Consider the following 13,747-nt stretch of genomic DNA (forward strand, 5'->3'; position numbering starts at 1 on the left):
ACGTACAATCCCTTTAAAATGGTCATGCCCATTACTGTTCAATACAAGTCTAAAGATAATTTGCTCATTGGCTCTCATTGTGCAAGGCTCCTGTTTATGGATGTGTCTGTTTGCAACACCAAAGTTCTGATTGGTCCCCTTGGAGGACAATACACACCCAGCAGTATCTCTGGCATGTGTAATTAGATCCTCCCTGCCTACGTAATCAGTTACTTTGCAAAGCATAATTTGAGCCATTCTGACTGCCTACTCCAGACAGAACAGAGCTCACTTGGGACAGGGCTCACCCTTGCAGGTTAAGAACTTCTCCCACCCCCTAAACAAGTTCCTGACCTCCTCTCCACCCCCCCCCCCCAAAGTATCTGACCTCCTCCTCCCACCCCCCGCACTGAGTTCCTGACCTCCTCCCCCTCCCAGGTTCCTAACCTTCTCCCCTTCCCCAAGTTCCCCCTCCCCCTCCCCCACCCCGCTCCACAGATGAACAGATTGTTAACAGGTTTATTGGGTATGAAGTGAATAGTGACAGTGTCATGACTTCTGGATTTCGTCTAGTCCAAAGATGTCACTTGCCACACATGCACCAAGCTTTCTGAGAAATAATTTCTACTGTGCTCTCCATGCTCTTTTACACCCCTCCACCCAGAGTTTCTGACCTCCTGTACCCTCCCCTCTGATACTCTCTCTCTCCTCCTCTCGCCCTCCCCGCTCCTCCTCTCTCTCTCACCCCACCCCCACAATCCCCTCTCTCTCCCCCATTTCTGCCGACCCCCCCACCCAGCACAGATCCACGGTGCCGAGGAAAGCGTGGCCCGCACTGCACTGCAGGCAGCACCTGTTGGGTAATGCGCACGTGTGGCTTCAGTAACCCGTATGTGCAGAAGGCCTCAAAAATGTTTGTGCCTATTTATTAGCCCCCCGGCTATTCCACAGCGTAACTCACCAGCTGTCGCATCGTGAGTGGAGAAGTTAGTCATTGGCAGAAAAATATCCTGCGGTGGCTCCTGCTCCTTTGGTGGCTGCTTCTCTTTCTCCTGCTTCTTCTTATCCTCGGGGGTGGAGGTGTGCTGGGCTTTGAAGGTGATTCCTTCCTCGCTGTCCTCCTCCAAGTCAGACAGGTGGTAGATGCTATCTTCTGGCAGTAGCTCAAAGCCTTTAGTGAGGACCCCGGGTCGTGGGTCTAAAATTGTGCCCAGGTTAGGCTGCGCTAATTGCTGCCACTGGTGCAAAGTCATAGAACCTACCGAGTGGGAAGAGAAGGCATAAACAAAAAAAGATCAAGAATCTACAGCTTTGACCAGATAAATACATCACCAACACAAGCATCAATCTCAGGTTGTGAGAATATAGATATATTTTTACATTGTTCTGTATTTAAAAAGCAAAGACAGAACAGCTAATGTAGCAAATACCGTTAAATCACATGAGTAAGCAGAATTGAATTGAATGGTATGCTTGCAAATCCTACGTTTTGATCACAATGACACTGATAACATTGGAGCAGGATGAAACCTTAAGACAATGGAACAGAATATTGACCAGGATATGCCCTAAGATTTGTGTGTGTTCAGCAATCTGTTTGATGACCTAAGGGTCATAAAACACCCAACAAAATAAACTTAGCAAGCATTGGACAATGTATGACAGTTTTTAAAAAATAGTTTGAGAGAGAGATACGATTAGGAAATTTGACTACCTTCAAGGAACGCGAGTTTCTAAATGTAGGACTGCGCGTACTGCTCTGTATGTAGTCTGAAGATGAATGTTTTGAAACAATAATAAATTATTGCCAGACATACTACTGCCTCTAGATTTAAGGATAAGGATTATCCTAACATGTGTCACTTTCCATTCTAGAGATTTCTTGATCAAGGCTGTATAGTTTGATACAATAATTCTTAATTTTTCAGTGAAGGTTTGATTGCCTCATAACCCATTGGGGTGGTTAGCCCATTGATACCGCAGACAACATTCAGATAATGTTTCCAAAAATATTTCAACAATACCGTACTGGAACAGAGGACTGAGCAGTGAATTCCAGTACTTTCAATTATCAGGACACAGAAATGGAGAAAAGTGGGGGTGGGGGGTGGGGGTAAAAGATAGCCAACGAATGCTGTTACTTATGCAGATGGACCTGTCCAAACAAGCACTTTCACAGCAGGCCCATGTAAAAATTCACATCACATTGCTAACCAAGGGTGGACCGGATGTTCAATCAAAGTGCCGAGATAGATTTCTACTTTCATGGTGTTTAAGAGCCTTTCATAGCTGAACAAAAATTATGCTTCATGTTCACTTTTATCCAGATTCTCCTTTCCACAATGGCACCCAACACTACAATGCTGCCGTCTCAACAGTCCCCACCAGGCACGAGTGTAAATCTAACTGTACAGGAATATTCATACTATGGTTGAGGTCTTTGGAGTGGTGCATCACTTTAATGCACATCTCCAACAGGTGCCCACACACCACTCAGGCCCGTAAGCCAAAGCAAAACAAGCCAAGGATACAAAACCAAACCATGCCTCACGAACCAACCTCATCTCTACGACCAAACCTCCCTACTTCTTCCCCAATGACTTGGTTCCTCTGCTTGGATCTCAATTTCTTCACACAGCCACCAGACAGACCTCCGCCCCACACGCAGAGCAACCATGTTAGAGGATGTCCACAATTCAATAGGGAGCAAATTAGTGCTCACCAAGCCAGAAGAAAATGTTAGTAATTAAATTATAAAAACACCTAACCTGAACACAGTTAGAGTAAGATATAGTTTGTTTAATGCAATTATGTTCCATTTATTGTTTATCCATGATGTATGAAGTGTCACATTGCACTTGTGTCCTTGTGCTGGATACAATTGAAAGCCAACTCGCAGTAGCAGGAATTCTTATGCATTCAAAGAGTCAAGTGATAAAACAAAAGATCATACTTAATGAGACCTGATTTAACTGGATCATTAGAAAGTAAACAGATCATGGAACGATCAACACTAACAGCTAACACATCAAAGACTGAACAGGCTGGGGCTCTTTTCTCTAGAAAGGAGAAGACTGAGAGGGGACCTAATAGAGACTTAAAAAACAAAATTATTCGCTTATGGGATCTGGGCATCGCTGGCAAGGCCAGTATTTATTGTCCATCCCTAGTTGCCCTCGAGAAGGTGGTGGTGAGCCGCCTTCTTGAATCGCTGCAGTCCGTGTGGTGAAGATACTCCCACAGTGCTGTTAGGTAGGGAGTTCCAGGATTTTGACCCAGCGACGATGAAGGATCGGCGATATACTTCTAAGTCAGGATGGTGTGTGACTTGGATGTGATGGTGTTCCCATGCACCTTCTGCCCTTGTCCTTCTAGATGGTAGAGGTCGTGGGTTTGGGAGTTGCTGCAGTGCATCTTGTAGATGGTACACACTGCAGCCACAGTACACCAGTGGTGGAGGGAGTGAAAGTTTAAGGTGGTGGATGGGGTGCCAATTAAATGGGCTGCTTTGTCCTGGATGGTGTCGAGCTTCGAGTGTTGTTGGAGCTGCACTCATCCAGGCAAGTGGAGAGTATTCCATCACACTCTTTACTTGTGCCTTGTAGATGGTGGAAAGGCTTTGGGGAGTCAGGAGGTGAAACACCCGCCGCAGAATACCTAGCCTCTGACCTGCTCTTGTTGCCACAGTATGTGTGTGTCTGGTCCAGTTAAGTTTCTGATCAATGGTGACGGGTTCGGCGATGGTAATACCGTTGAATGTCAAGGGGAGGTGGTTAGACTCTCGCTTATTGGAGATAGTCATTGCCTGGCACTTCTGTGGCGCGAATGTTACCTGCCACTTATCAGCCTAAGCCTGAACATCATCCAGGTCTTGTTGCATGCGGGCACAGACTGCTTCATTATCTGAAGTTGTGAATGGCACTGAACACTGTGCAGTCATCAGCGAACATCCCCATTTCTGACCTTATGTTGGAGGGAAGGTCATTGATGAAGCAGCTGAAGATGGTTGGGCCTAGGACACTGCCCTGAGGAACTTGTGCAGCGATGTTCTGGGGCTGTGATGATTGACCTTCAATCACCACAACCATCTTCCTTTGTGCTAGGTATGACTCCAGCCAGTGAAGCGTTTTCCCCCTGATTCCCATTGACTTCAGTTTTACTAGGGCTCCTTGATGCCAGACTCGGTCAAATGCTGCCTTGATGTCAAGGGCAGTCACTCTCACCTCACCTCTGGAATTCAGCTCCTTTGTCCATGTTTGGGCCAAGACTGTAATGAGGTCAGGAGCCAAGTGGTCTTGGCGGAACCCAAACTGAGCATCAGTGAGCAGGTTATTGGTGAGTAAGTGCTGCTTGATAGCACTGTCGACGACACCTTCCATCACTTTGCTGATGATTGAGGGTAGACTGATGGGGCAGTAATTGGCCGGGTTGGATTTGTCCTGCTTTTTGTGGACAGGACATACCTGGGCAGTTTTCCACATTGTCGGATAGATGCCAGTGTTGTAGCTGTACTGGAACAGCTTGGCTAGAGGCGCGGCTAGTTCTGGAGCACAAGTCTTCAGCACCACAGCCGGGATATTGTCGGGGCCCATAGCCTTTGCTGTATCCAGTGCGCTCAGCCGTTTCTTGATATCACGTGGAGTGAATCGAATTAGGAAGGTGATTGATAGGGTAAACAGAGAAGACATTTCCACTTGTGGGGGAGTCCAAAACTAGGGGCCATAAACATAAGACAGCCACGAATGAATCCAATAAGGAATTCAGGAGAAACGCCTTTACTTAGAGAGTGGTTAGAATGTCAAACTTACTACAGGAAACTTTGAGTTATCCGGAGGCGAACCGTCCGGCAAGCTCAAGCCACCGGCAAAAATCAGGAGCCGTTTTTTATTCTTTTCGTTTCTTTTCTTTTCTTTTTTTGAACAGTCAAACTCTGCAAGGTCTGTAGCTAAGCAACAGCTTCAGCTAGAGACGCTACAGAGACGCTTGCTGACTGTTTGGAGGTAAGCAACAGGGTTTGTTGACTCATACGGAGATAATTCTCTGTATGTTTCAACATTAACTCTGGAGTGTCCGGCAGCAGCTCAGTCCCTTCGGTGCTGGATAGCACAAAGTTTCCTGTACTAGATGGAGTAGTTGAGGAGAATCGCATAGATGTACTCCGACAGGGAGTGCAGCGAAGATTCACCAGACTGATACCTGGGATGGCAGGAATGACGTATGAGGAGAGATTGGGTCGATTAGGCTTATATTCGCTAGAGTTGAGAAGAATAAGAGGGGATCTCATTGAAACTTATAAAATTCTAACAGGACTAGACAGACTAGATGCAGGAAGGATGTTCCCAATGGCGGGGGAGTCCAGAACCAGGGGTCACAGTCTAAGGGGTAAGCCATTTAGGACTGAGATGAGGAGGAATTTCTTCACCCAGAGAGTGGTGAACCTGTGGAATTCTCTACCACACAAGGCAGTTGAGGCCAATTCATTAAATATATTCAAGAAGGAGTTAGATATATTTCTTAAGGCTAAAGGGATCAAGGGATATGGGGAGAAAGCAGGGACAGGGTACTGAATTTGGATGATCAGCCATGATCTCATTAAATGGCAGAACAGGCTCGAGGGGCCGAATGGCTACTCCTGCTCCTATCTTCTATGTTTCTATGACACATAAGGGAGAGAGAGGAATTTCTGGACAGTTTTATCCAGAATACAGTCACACCCCAGAGGAAAGCACAGGTTCAGGAAAGGGAGGGTGTGACTGTTAGGGAGCCGGGTAGCAGGGATTTAGGAGGTTGAGAAGGAGGTCCCACAGACACTGGTCCTGTCCAACAGGTACGATGTACTCACTACCTGTGAGGACAAGGAGAAAGACTGCGGGGAGGACAGCCAAAATGTAGACCAAGGCATGTGTCTCAGAAGGCTGTCCAAGGGGGAGAGCAGAATAGAAATGCGGTAGTGATAGGGGACTCTATAATTAGGGGGCTAGATAGCGTTCTCTGCAGCCAAGAATGAGAATTCTGAAGTGTGTGTTGCTTACCCGGTACCAGGGTCAGGGATATTTCATGGTAGCTGGAAAGGAACTTGGAAAGGGAGGGGGTAAATCCAGTTGTCGTGGTCAATGTTGGAACACACGACATAGGTAGGAACAGGGAGGAGGTGCTGCTGAAAGCGTATCAGGAGTTAGGCTCTAAATTAAACAGCAAGACCTCAAGGGTAATAATTTGATTATTGCCTGAGCCACGGGCAAATTGGCATAGAAGCAGATAGATCAGGAGAATTAACACGAGGCTAAAGGGCTGGTGTGGGAAAGGGGTTCAGTTTCATAGGACACTGGCACCAGTTCTGGGACAGGAAGGAGCAGTACCAATGGGACGGGCTCCACCTGAACCAGGATGGGACCTGTGTCCTAGCGGAAAGGGTAAATAGGGAGGTGGCAAAGGCTTTAAACTAGAAAGATGGGGGGGGCGGGATCTACAAGAAATGTACCAGCCAAAATATAAACAAAACAGGAAGAGAGAGTATAGGAAAGAATAAAGGGAGGACATTGATGGCAAGGGAATAGAGTTTTTGAACAGGAGTCTAAAAAGATGGTTAAACATAAAGTAAGAGGAAATCCTATTAAAAATGAGTTAAACTGTTTGTACAGCAATGCACACAGTGTACACAATAAAACAGGGGAGCTGGAAGCAATCATGCGTTGCAAGGAACCAGACATAGTAGGGATTACTGAGACATGGCTACAGAAAAATCAGGACTGGGAATTAAACATTGCAGGGTATAACATATTTAGAATAGAGGGGGGGAAAAGGGGAGGTGGAGTAGCTGTACTTATTAGGGTAACAATGGCAGTAGAAAAAAGTGATACAGCTAGACAAAAATAGAATCCATATGGATAGAGATAAAAGATAATAAAGGGTCAATCACACTAATAGGCGTAGTCTACAGACCACCTAATAGTGGAAGGAAGAAATATGCAGACAAATTAGGGAAATGAGTATAAAACATCAAATAATAATCATGGGGGATTTCAACCAACCCGATATTAATTGGACAAAAGAGGTAGGTAAAGGGGATAAGGGAATGGAGTTCCTACAATGTGTACAGGGCTCCTTTCGAACCCAATATGTAAAAAGCCCAACAAGGGAGGATTCGCTATTGGATCTAGTAATGGGGATTGAACCAGAGCAGATAAGAGAAGTAAAAGTAGGGGAACATCGAGGCAATAGTGACCATAATACAATACGCTTTAAGATGATAATTGAGAAGGACATAAGTATGACGAAAACCAGGTTAATGGATTGGAGCAAATCTGATTTTGAAGAGCTGAGAATAGAAGTTGGGAAAATAAAATGGGCAACAACATTAGCAAACAATGACGTAGAACAGTAGTGGGAAACATTTAAAACGGTATTCAAGAGAGTGCAGGAACAATACATTCCGCTAAAAGGAAAGAACTAAACACTAATGAGATTCCATAAATGAATAAAGCCATAAGGGAACAATTGAGGGTAAGGAAAGAGGCATACATTAAGTACATGGAGAGCAGGGGAGTGCATGATGAGGGAGAATACAAAGCGATTAGGAGAGAAGTAAAAAAACAATTAGGAAGGCAAAGAGGAACTATGAAACTAAATTATCAAGGAACATAAAACAAAATAATGAAATATTTTACAGGCACATCAATAAAAAAAAAAGGTTGGCCAGTGATAGACAGGATAATACCACAGGCAACGATAGAGAGATGGCAGAAATATTAAATAATTATTTTGCTTCAGTATTTACCAGGGAGATAGAACAGGTGGACATGACATTAGATGATGAGATTAGTAATGAGAGAAGTGCATTTAAAATATAAAAAGAGGGGATATATTAAATAAACTAATCAAACTCAGAGGATAAAACCCCTGGTCCGGATGGATTACATCCACGCATTTTAAAAGAATCTAGGAGATAGCAGAGGCATTACTAAACATTTAATAATTCGTTAGAAAAAGGTGTAGTGCCAGAAGACTGGCAGATAGCTAATGTCATACCTATATTCAAGAAGGGGGATAGAACATGTCCAGGGAATTATAGACCAGTCAGCTTAACATCGGTGGTAGGAAAAATAATGAAATCCCTACTAAAGGAGAAAATAGAAAAACATCTAGAAACCAAAAATATAAGGAATAGTCGGCATGGGTTTCAAAAGGGAAAGTCTTGCTTGACCAACCTCATTGAATTTTTTGAAGAGGTAACAGAGAGAGTAGACAATGGTAATACAGTAGGTGTAATTTATCTGGATTTTCAAAAGGCCTTCGATAAGGTACCCCATAATAGACTGATGAACAAGGTCAGAGAATGCGGAGTCAGGGGACAAGTAGCAGAATGGATAGCTAGCTGGCTTCAAGACAGAAAGCAGAGAGTAGGGGTAAAAGGTAGCTATTCAGTGGCAGAAGGTGGGTAGTGGTGTTCCACAAGGATCAGTGCTGGGACCACTGTTGTTCACAATTTACATTAATGATTTAGACTTTGGGATCATAAACACAATTTCTAAATTTGCAGATGACACCAAATTTTTTTTTTGGGGGGGGGGGGGGTAGTCAATACTGAGGAGGACTGCAACAAATTACAGGAGGACATTAATAAACTTACAGAATGGGCATATAATTGGCAAATGAAGTTCAACACAGAAAAATGTGAGGTATTACATTTTGGTAGGAAGAACGGGGAGGTCACTTATTACTTGGAGGGTGCGAGTCTAGGCGGGGTAGAGGAACAAAGGGATCGGAGTACAAGTACCCAAATCACTAAAAGTTGCGACACAGGTTAGCAAGGCCATAAAAAAGCAAACCAAGCACTAGGGTTTAATCTAGAGGGACAGAATTGAAAAGTAGGGAAGTTATGCTAAACTTGTATCGAACCTTGGTTAGACCACACTTAGAGTACTGTGTACAGTTCTGGTCGCCATATTATAAAACAGATAGAGGCGCACTGGAGAGGGTACAGAGAACATTTACAAGGATGATACCAGAAATGCGAGTGTACAATATCAGGAAAGGATGAACAGGCTCTTGAAAAAAGGCTGAGGGGTAACCTAATAGAGGTCTTTAAAATTATGAAAGGTTTTGATTAGAGTGGATAGAGACAGAATGTTTCCACTTGTGGGGAAAGAGCATAACTAGAGGCCATCAATATAAGATAGTCACCAAGAAATTCAATAGGGAATTCAGAAGAAACTTCTTTACCCAGAGAGTGGTGAGAATGTGGAACTCGTTACCACAGGGAGTGGTTGAAGTGAATAGTATAGATGTATAGTGTATGTGCCTTTAAGAGCCCCATGTGTACTGTAATGCCGGTAATGGCCACTCGGGCTATATAAGCCTGTATATTGTGTTGTATCAGTTAGTTCCCCTCCAGACTTTGTTTAGTAAACACCTATGAAACCAACTCCTGTCTTCAGTGTCTCTATCAACACACAGACACAACAGTGGAGACGAATTGGAAACGGACTTACCTGCAATTCGGCAGCACCTCAAGGACATCGATTCCTCTGGCGTCCAAAGTTGAAGAAAAATCAAGAAAAAGAAAAAGCTGTGGTTTCACCAGCTAGCCAAGCTGGTGGCAGGTACTGCAATAATCCTTCCTGGGCGTCGGGCTGGGGCTCCAGCGGCTGGCTCTACAGCTGGGCCAAGCAGCGAAAGCGGAGGCAAGCAGTAACAGACGGGGAGGGAGCACGCGGGAGACGGCCGGCGCTGCAAGCAGGTCGGCATTCAGACCGAGAGAGAGAGTCCGGCGGGAACAAGTCTCCAACTGTAAATAAATAAATAAGAAGAACGGAAACCGCGGGAAACAGCATTGTCATTGGCAGCAGCGGCGGGGAAGCGCCATATCTTTTCTGCAGAAAAGAAAGAAAAGCGCGGGAAGCGCCATTTTATTTCTAGGATGCCTAAGTCTGGCAATATTGATGCTTTTGATAACGAGATAGAGGATTGGACCACATATGTGGAAAGAGTGGAGGTATATTGCACCGCAAATGGAATAGAAGATGAAAAAAAAGCTTCAGTACTGCTAAATCTAATGGGCGCAAAGACATACGGGCTGTTACGAAATTTAATCACTCCAGCCAAACCAAAGGACAAGAATTTTAAAGAAATTGTTGATACCCTACAGGAGCACTTAAACCAAACACCGCTGCTGATAGTGGAACGATTCAAATTCTTCAAGAGAAATCAACACAAGAATGAAAGTAACGCTGATTACCTCACCGAATTAAGAAAGCTATCAAAATACTGCCAATTCGGGGCAGGACTAGCAGATTATCTTCGAGACAAATTCGTCTGCGGTCTATTAAGTGAAGGAACACAGAAAAGGCTGCTTTCTGAAAAAGATTTAACACTGGGCAAGGCTTTCAGTATGGCTGTATCATACGAAGCAGCCGCAAGAGGAGCTGCAGAGATACAACAAAAGACACAGGACTTCGGCACCCATGAAATGACACAGGGTTGAGAGATGTTATCGCTGCGGCAGATCCACCCATGACCAGAGGGACTGCTGGTTCAAGGACAAAGCATGCAGGCAATGCGGAAAGATTGGACACATTGCACGGGTATGCCGATCTGGACAAAAAAAATCCACAGACGGGAAAAAAAAAAATCAATAAAGAAAAGTACAGAAAGGTACAAATGATGACGGACAGTAGCTCCGAAGACCAGAAGAGCGATAGCGACTCCGAAAACAAGAGACTAAGCTGTCTCAAATTACATAATGTAATTGCCAAAGATGATTACCAGACCATTTGGGTTACCCTCACGATAGCAGGGTCCCCAGTTAAAATGGAGCTAGATACAGGATCAGCTCTGACCGCCATAAATCGACGGGATTACGAGCGGCTATTTCCGCATATACCTTTAAAAGACACATCCATTATCTTGAAAACATATACGGGGCAGAAAGTATACCCCAAAGGAAAAATAAGGGTGCCTGTTGTATACAACAGCAAGGAAATACAAAAGTTGTATTTATACATTCTACAAGATGGTGGTCCACCGCTATTGGGACGTGAATGGATCAGGAAAATACGTTTAGACTGGCACTCCATTCAGGCACTAACGGTGACCAGTAAGAAAAAAAACGATGATGACGTCATACCTGAACGATTAAAAGACATCTTGGCCAACGCCATAGAAGTGTTTCAAGAGAAACTAGGAACCTTGAAAGGCATCACCGCCTCAATAAAAGTGGAAGATGCAGCAATTCCCAAGTTTTTTAAGGCAAGACACCGCGGTGCCCTACGCAATTCGTCCAGCAGTCGAGGCAGAGCTGGAGAATTTGGAAAAGGCAGGCGTATTATCCAAAATAGATTGGAGCGAGTGGGCAACACCCATCGTTCCAGTCATGAAGAAAGCATTGAATAATGATAAATCTGAAGAACAGAGAAAAATTCATATCTGTGGAGACTTCAAGGTGACTGTAAACCCGGTCCTTCACACGGTATAGTATCCTCTTCCGAGGATAGAAGATATTTTCGCCTCACTATCCAGGGGGAAACGTTTCACCAAAATTGACTTGGCACAGGCATATCTACAGATGGAGGTTGAAGAGGCCTCTAAAAAATCTCACGATAAATACACACAAAGGTCTGTACCAGTACAATCGACTGGTTTTCGGAGTAGCATCCGCTCCAGCTATCTGGCAAAGAGCTATGGAGCAAGTCCTGCAAGGGATTCCGGGGACTCAATGCTACCTAGACGACATCCTTGTAACAGGAGAAAACGACAACGAGCACCTTGCCAATTTGGAGCAGGTGCTCACTAGGCTGAGAGAACGGGGCCTACGAGCAAATCGCCCCAAGTGTGAATTTTTCCAAAATCAAATATCATATTGTGGCCACATGATTAATAATGAAGGGTTGCATAAGTCACCTGAAAAAATTGAAGCGGTCATAAAAGCCCCAGCACCTGAAAATGTTTCACAATTAAGGTCGTTCCTGGGATTAATAAATTACTATCATAAATTTTTACCGAACTTATCAACTCTTCTACACCCTCTTAATGAACTGCTACAAACAGGAGTAATCTGGAAATGGAGCGAAGGCTGTAAACGTGCCTTCCATAAATGCAAAGACTTAATCACGTCCAAAGAAGTTTTGGCTCATTACAACTCATCACTGCCAATCAGACTGGCGTGCGATGCATCCCCTTACGGCGTAGGAGCAGTATTATCGCATAAATTCCCTGATGGCTCGGAACGGCCGATAGCTTTTGCGTCACGCTCATTGAACTCAGCTGAGCGTAACTATGCCCAAATCGACAGGGAAGCACTCAGCCTGGTATGGGGAGTGAAGAAATTCAACCATTACCTACACGGACAAAAATTTACCTTGTTGACTGACCATCAACCCCTCATCTCCATATTCAACCCTAAAAAGGGTGTTCCCATTATGACAGCGCAAAGGCTACAGAGGTGGTCCCTTTTTCTAGGGGCACACCAATACAACTTAGAATACAAAAGATCAAAACAGCATGGGAATGCTGACGGGTTATCGCGCCTACCGTTGCCAACAGTAGAAGAAGCACCTACCGTAGACCCAGTGGAGGTTTTCCACTCTACCATAGTCGAATGTCTACCAGTAACAAATTCTGCCATTGAAAGGGAAACTAGAAATGACCCGACTCTCACGAGTCTACGATTTAACAGTGAAGGGATGGCCAGCACATGGCGAACCACTGTTGCCAGCATTCTCGCAAAGAAGAGAACAGCTGTCAGTGTGCCGAGGAACCTTGATGTGTGGATCCAGAGTGGTGATTCCACCCAAACTCCAGGATAAAGTTCTAAAGGAGCTTCACGAGGGGCATCTGGGTGGAGAGAAAATGAAGAACCTAGCCAGGGAGTTTGTATGGTGGCCAGGTATCGATGGAGACATCGAAGAAATGACCAAGAGCTGCCTAGGATGCCAGAAGGTCCAAAACGCTCCACCCCAAGCCCCTCTACATCCATGGGAGTGGCCCTCATCTCCCTGGCAAAGGGTACACATCAACTTTGCTGGTCCATTTATGGACTCAATGTTCTTAATCGCGGTTGATGCACACTCCAAGTGGCCGGAGGTAATAAGGATGTCCTCCACCACCACGGAAAAAACCATCACAGTATTAAGGACCATATTTGCCAGGAATGGGCTGCCGGAACAGATTTGTTCTGATAATGGACCGCAATTTGTGTCCGAAGAATTCAGGAAGTTCTTAAAAAACAATGGGATGGGGTTAAGCACTACACGTCCGCCCCATACCATCCCGCCACCAATGGATTGGCTGAAAGGTTTGTCCAGACCTTCAAGAAGGCCATAAAGGCCATGGGTAATGAAGACATAAAACTTCAGCACAAGGCGGATAACTTCTTGTTCGCATACAGGAATGCAACACATATGGTTACAAACCAAACTCCCGCCATGATGTTCTTCAATAGAAACCCAAGATGCCGGCTGGATTTGATCAAGCCCAACATCAGAAGGGACGTGGAGAACCGGCAATTTCAAGGCATGAATGAAAGGCCAACTAGAACCTTCCAGATAGGTCAACAAGTTTTGGCCCGGGACTACCGTACCGAGAAATGGCAGCCTGGAACTATCTGCACACGACTAGGACCGCTGATGTATACCGTGGACATCGGAGAAAGCATAATAAGGTGCCATGCTGACCAAATCATAGAGTCATCCGAAAAGGGACAACCTACACCACAACTCTATACGCCTAACGATGAAGTAGAGATACCCATATCTACCTCCGATCCGGCGAT

The 13,747-nt window shown here is 44.8% G+C and overlaps 1 protein-coding gene across 5 annotated transcripts in view; it reads right to left on the minus strand.

Annotated features, from left to right (window-relative positions):
• Positions 1-13,747, minus strand: part of trak2 (trafficking protein, kinesin binding 2) — a 149,313-nt gene that overhangs the window by 11,487 nt on the left and 124,079 nt on the right. For all 5 annotated transcript variants that reach the window (XM_085985489.1, XM_085985490.1, XM_085985491.1 and 2 more), the window contains one exon: positions 941-1,237. In XM_085985489.1, coding sequence (XP_085841615.1) covers positions 941-1,237 — 297 coding nt within the window. The remainder of the gene's footprint in view (positions 1-940; positions 1,238-13,747) is intronic.

This window comes from Somniosus microcephalus, chromosome 4 (genome assembly GCF_052327205.1).
Source record: "Somniosus microcephalus isolate GS21.2 chromosome 4, FLI_Smic_1.0, whole genome shotgun sequence".
NCBI lineage: Eukaryota > Metazoa > Chordata > Chondrichthyes > Squaliformes > Somniosidae > Somniosus > Somniosus microcephalus.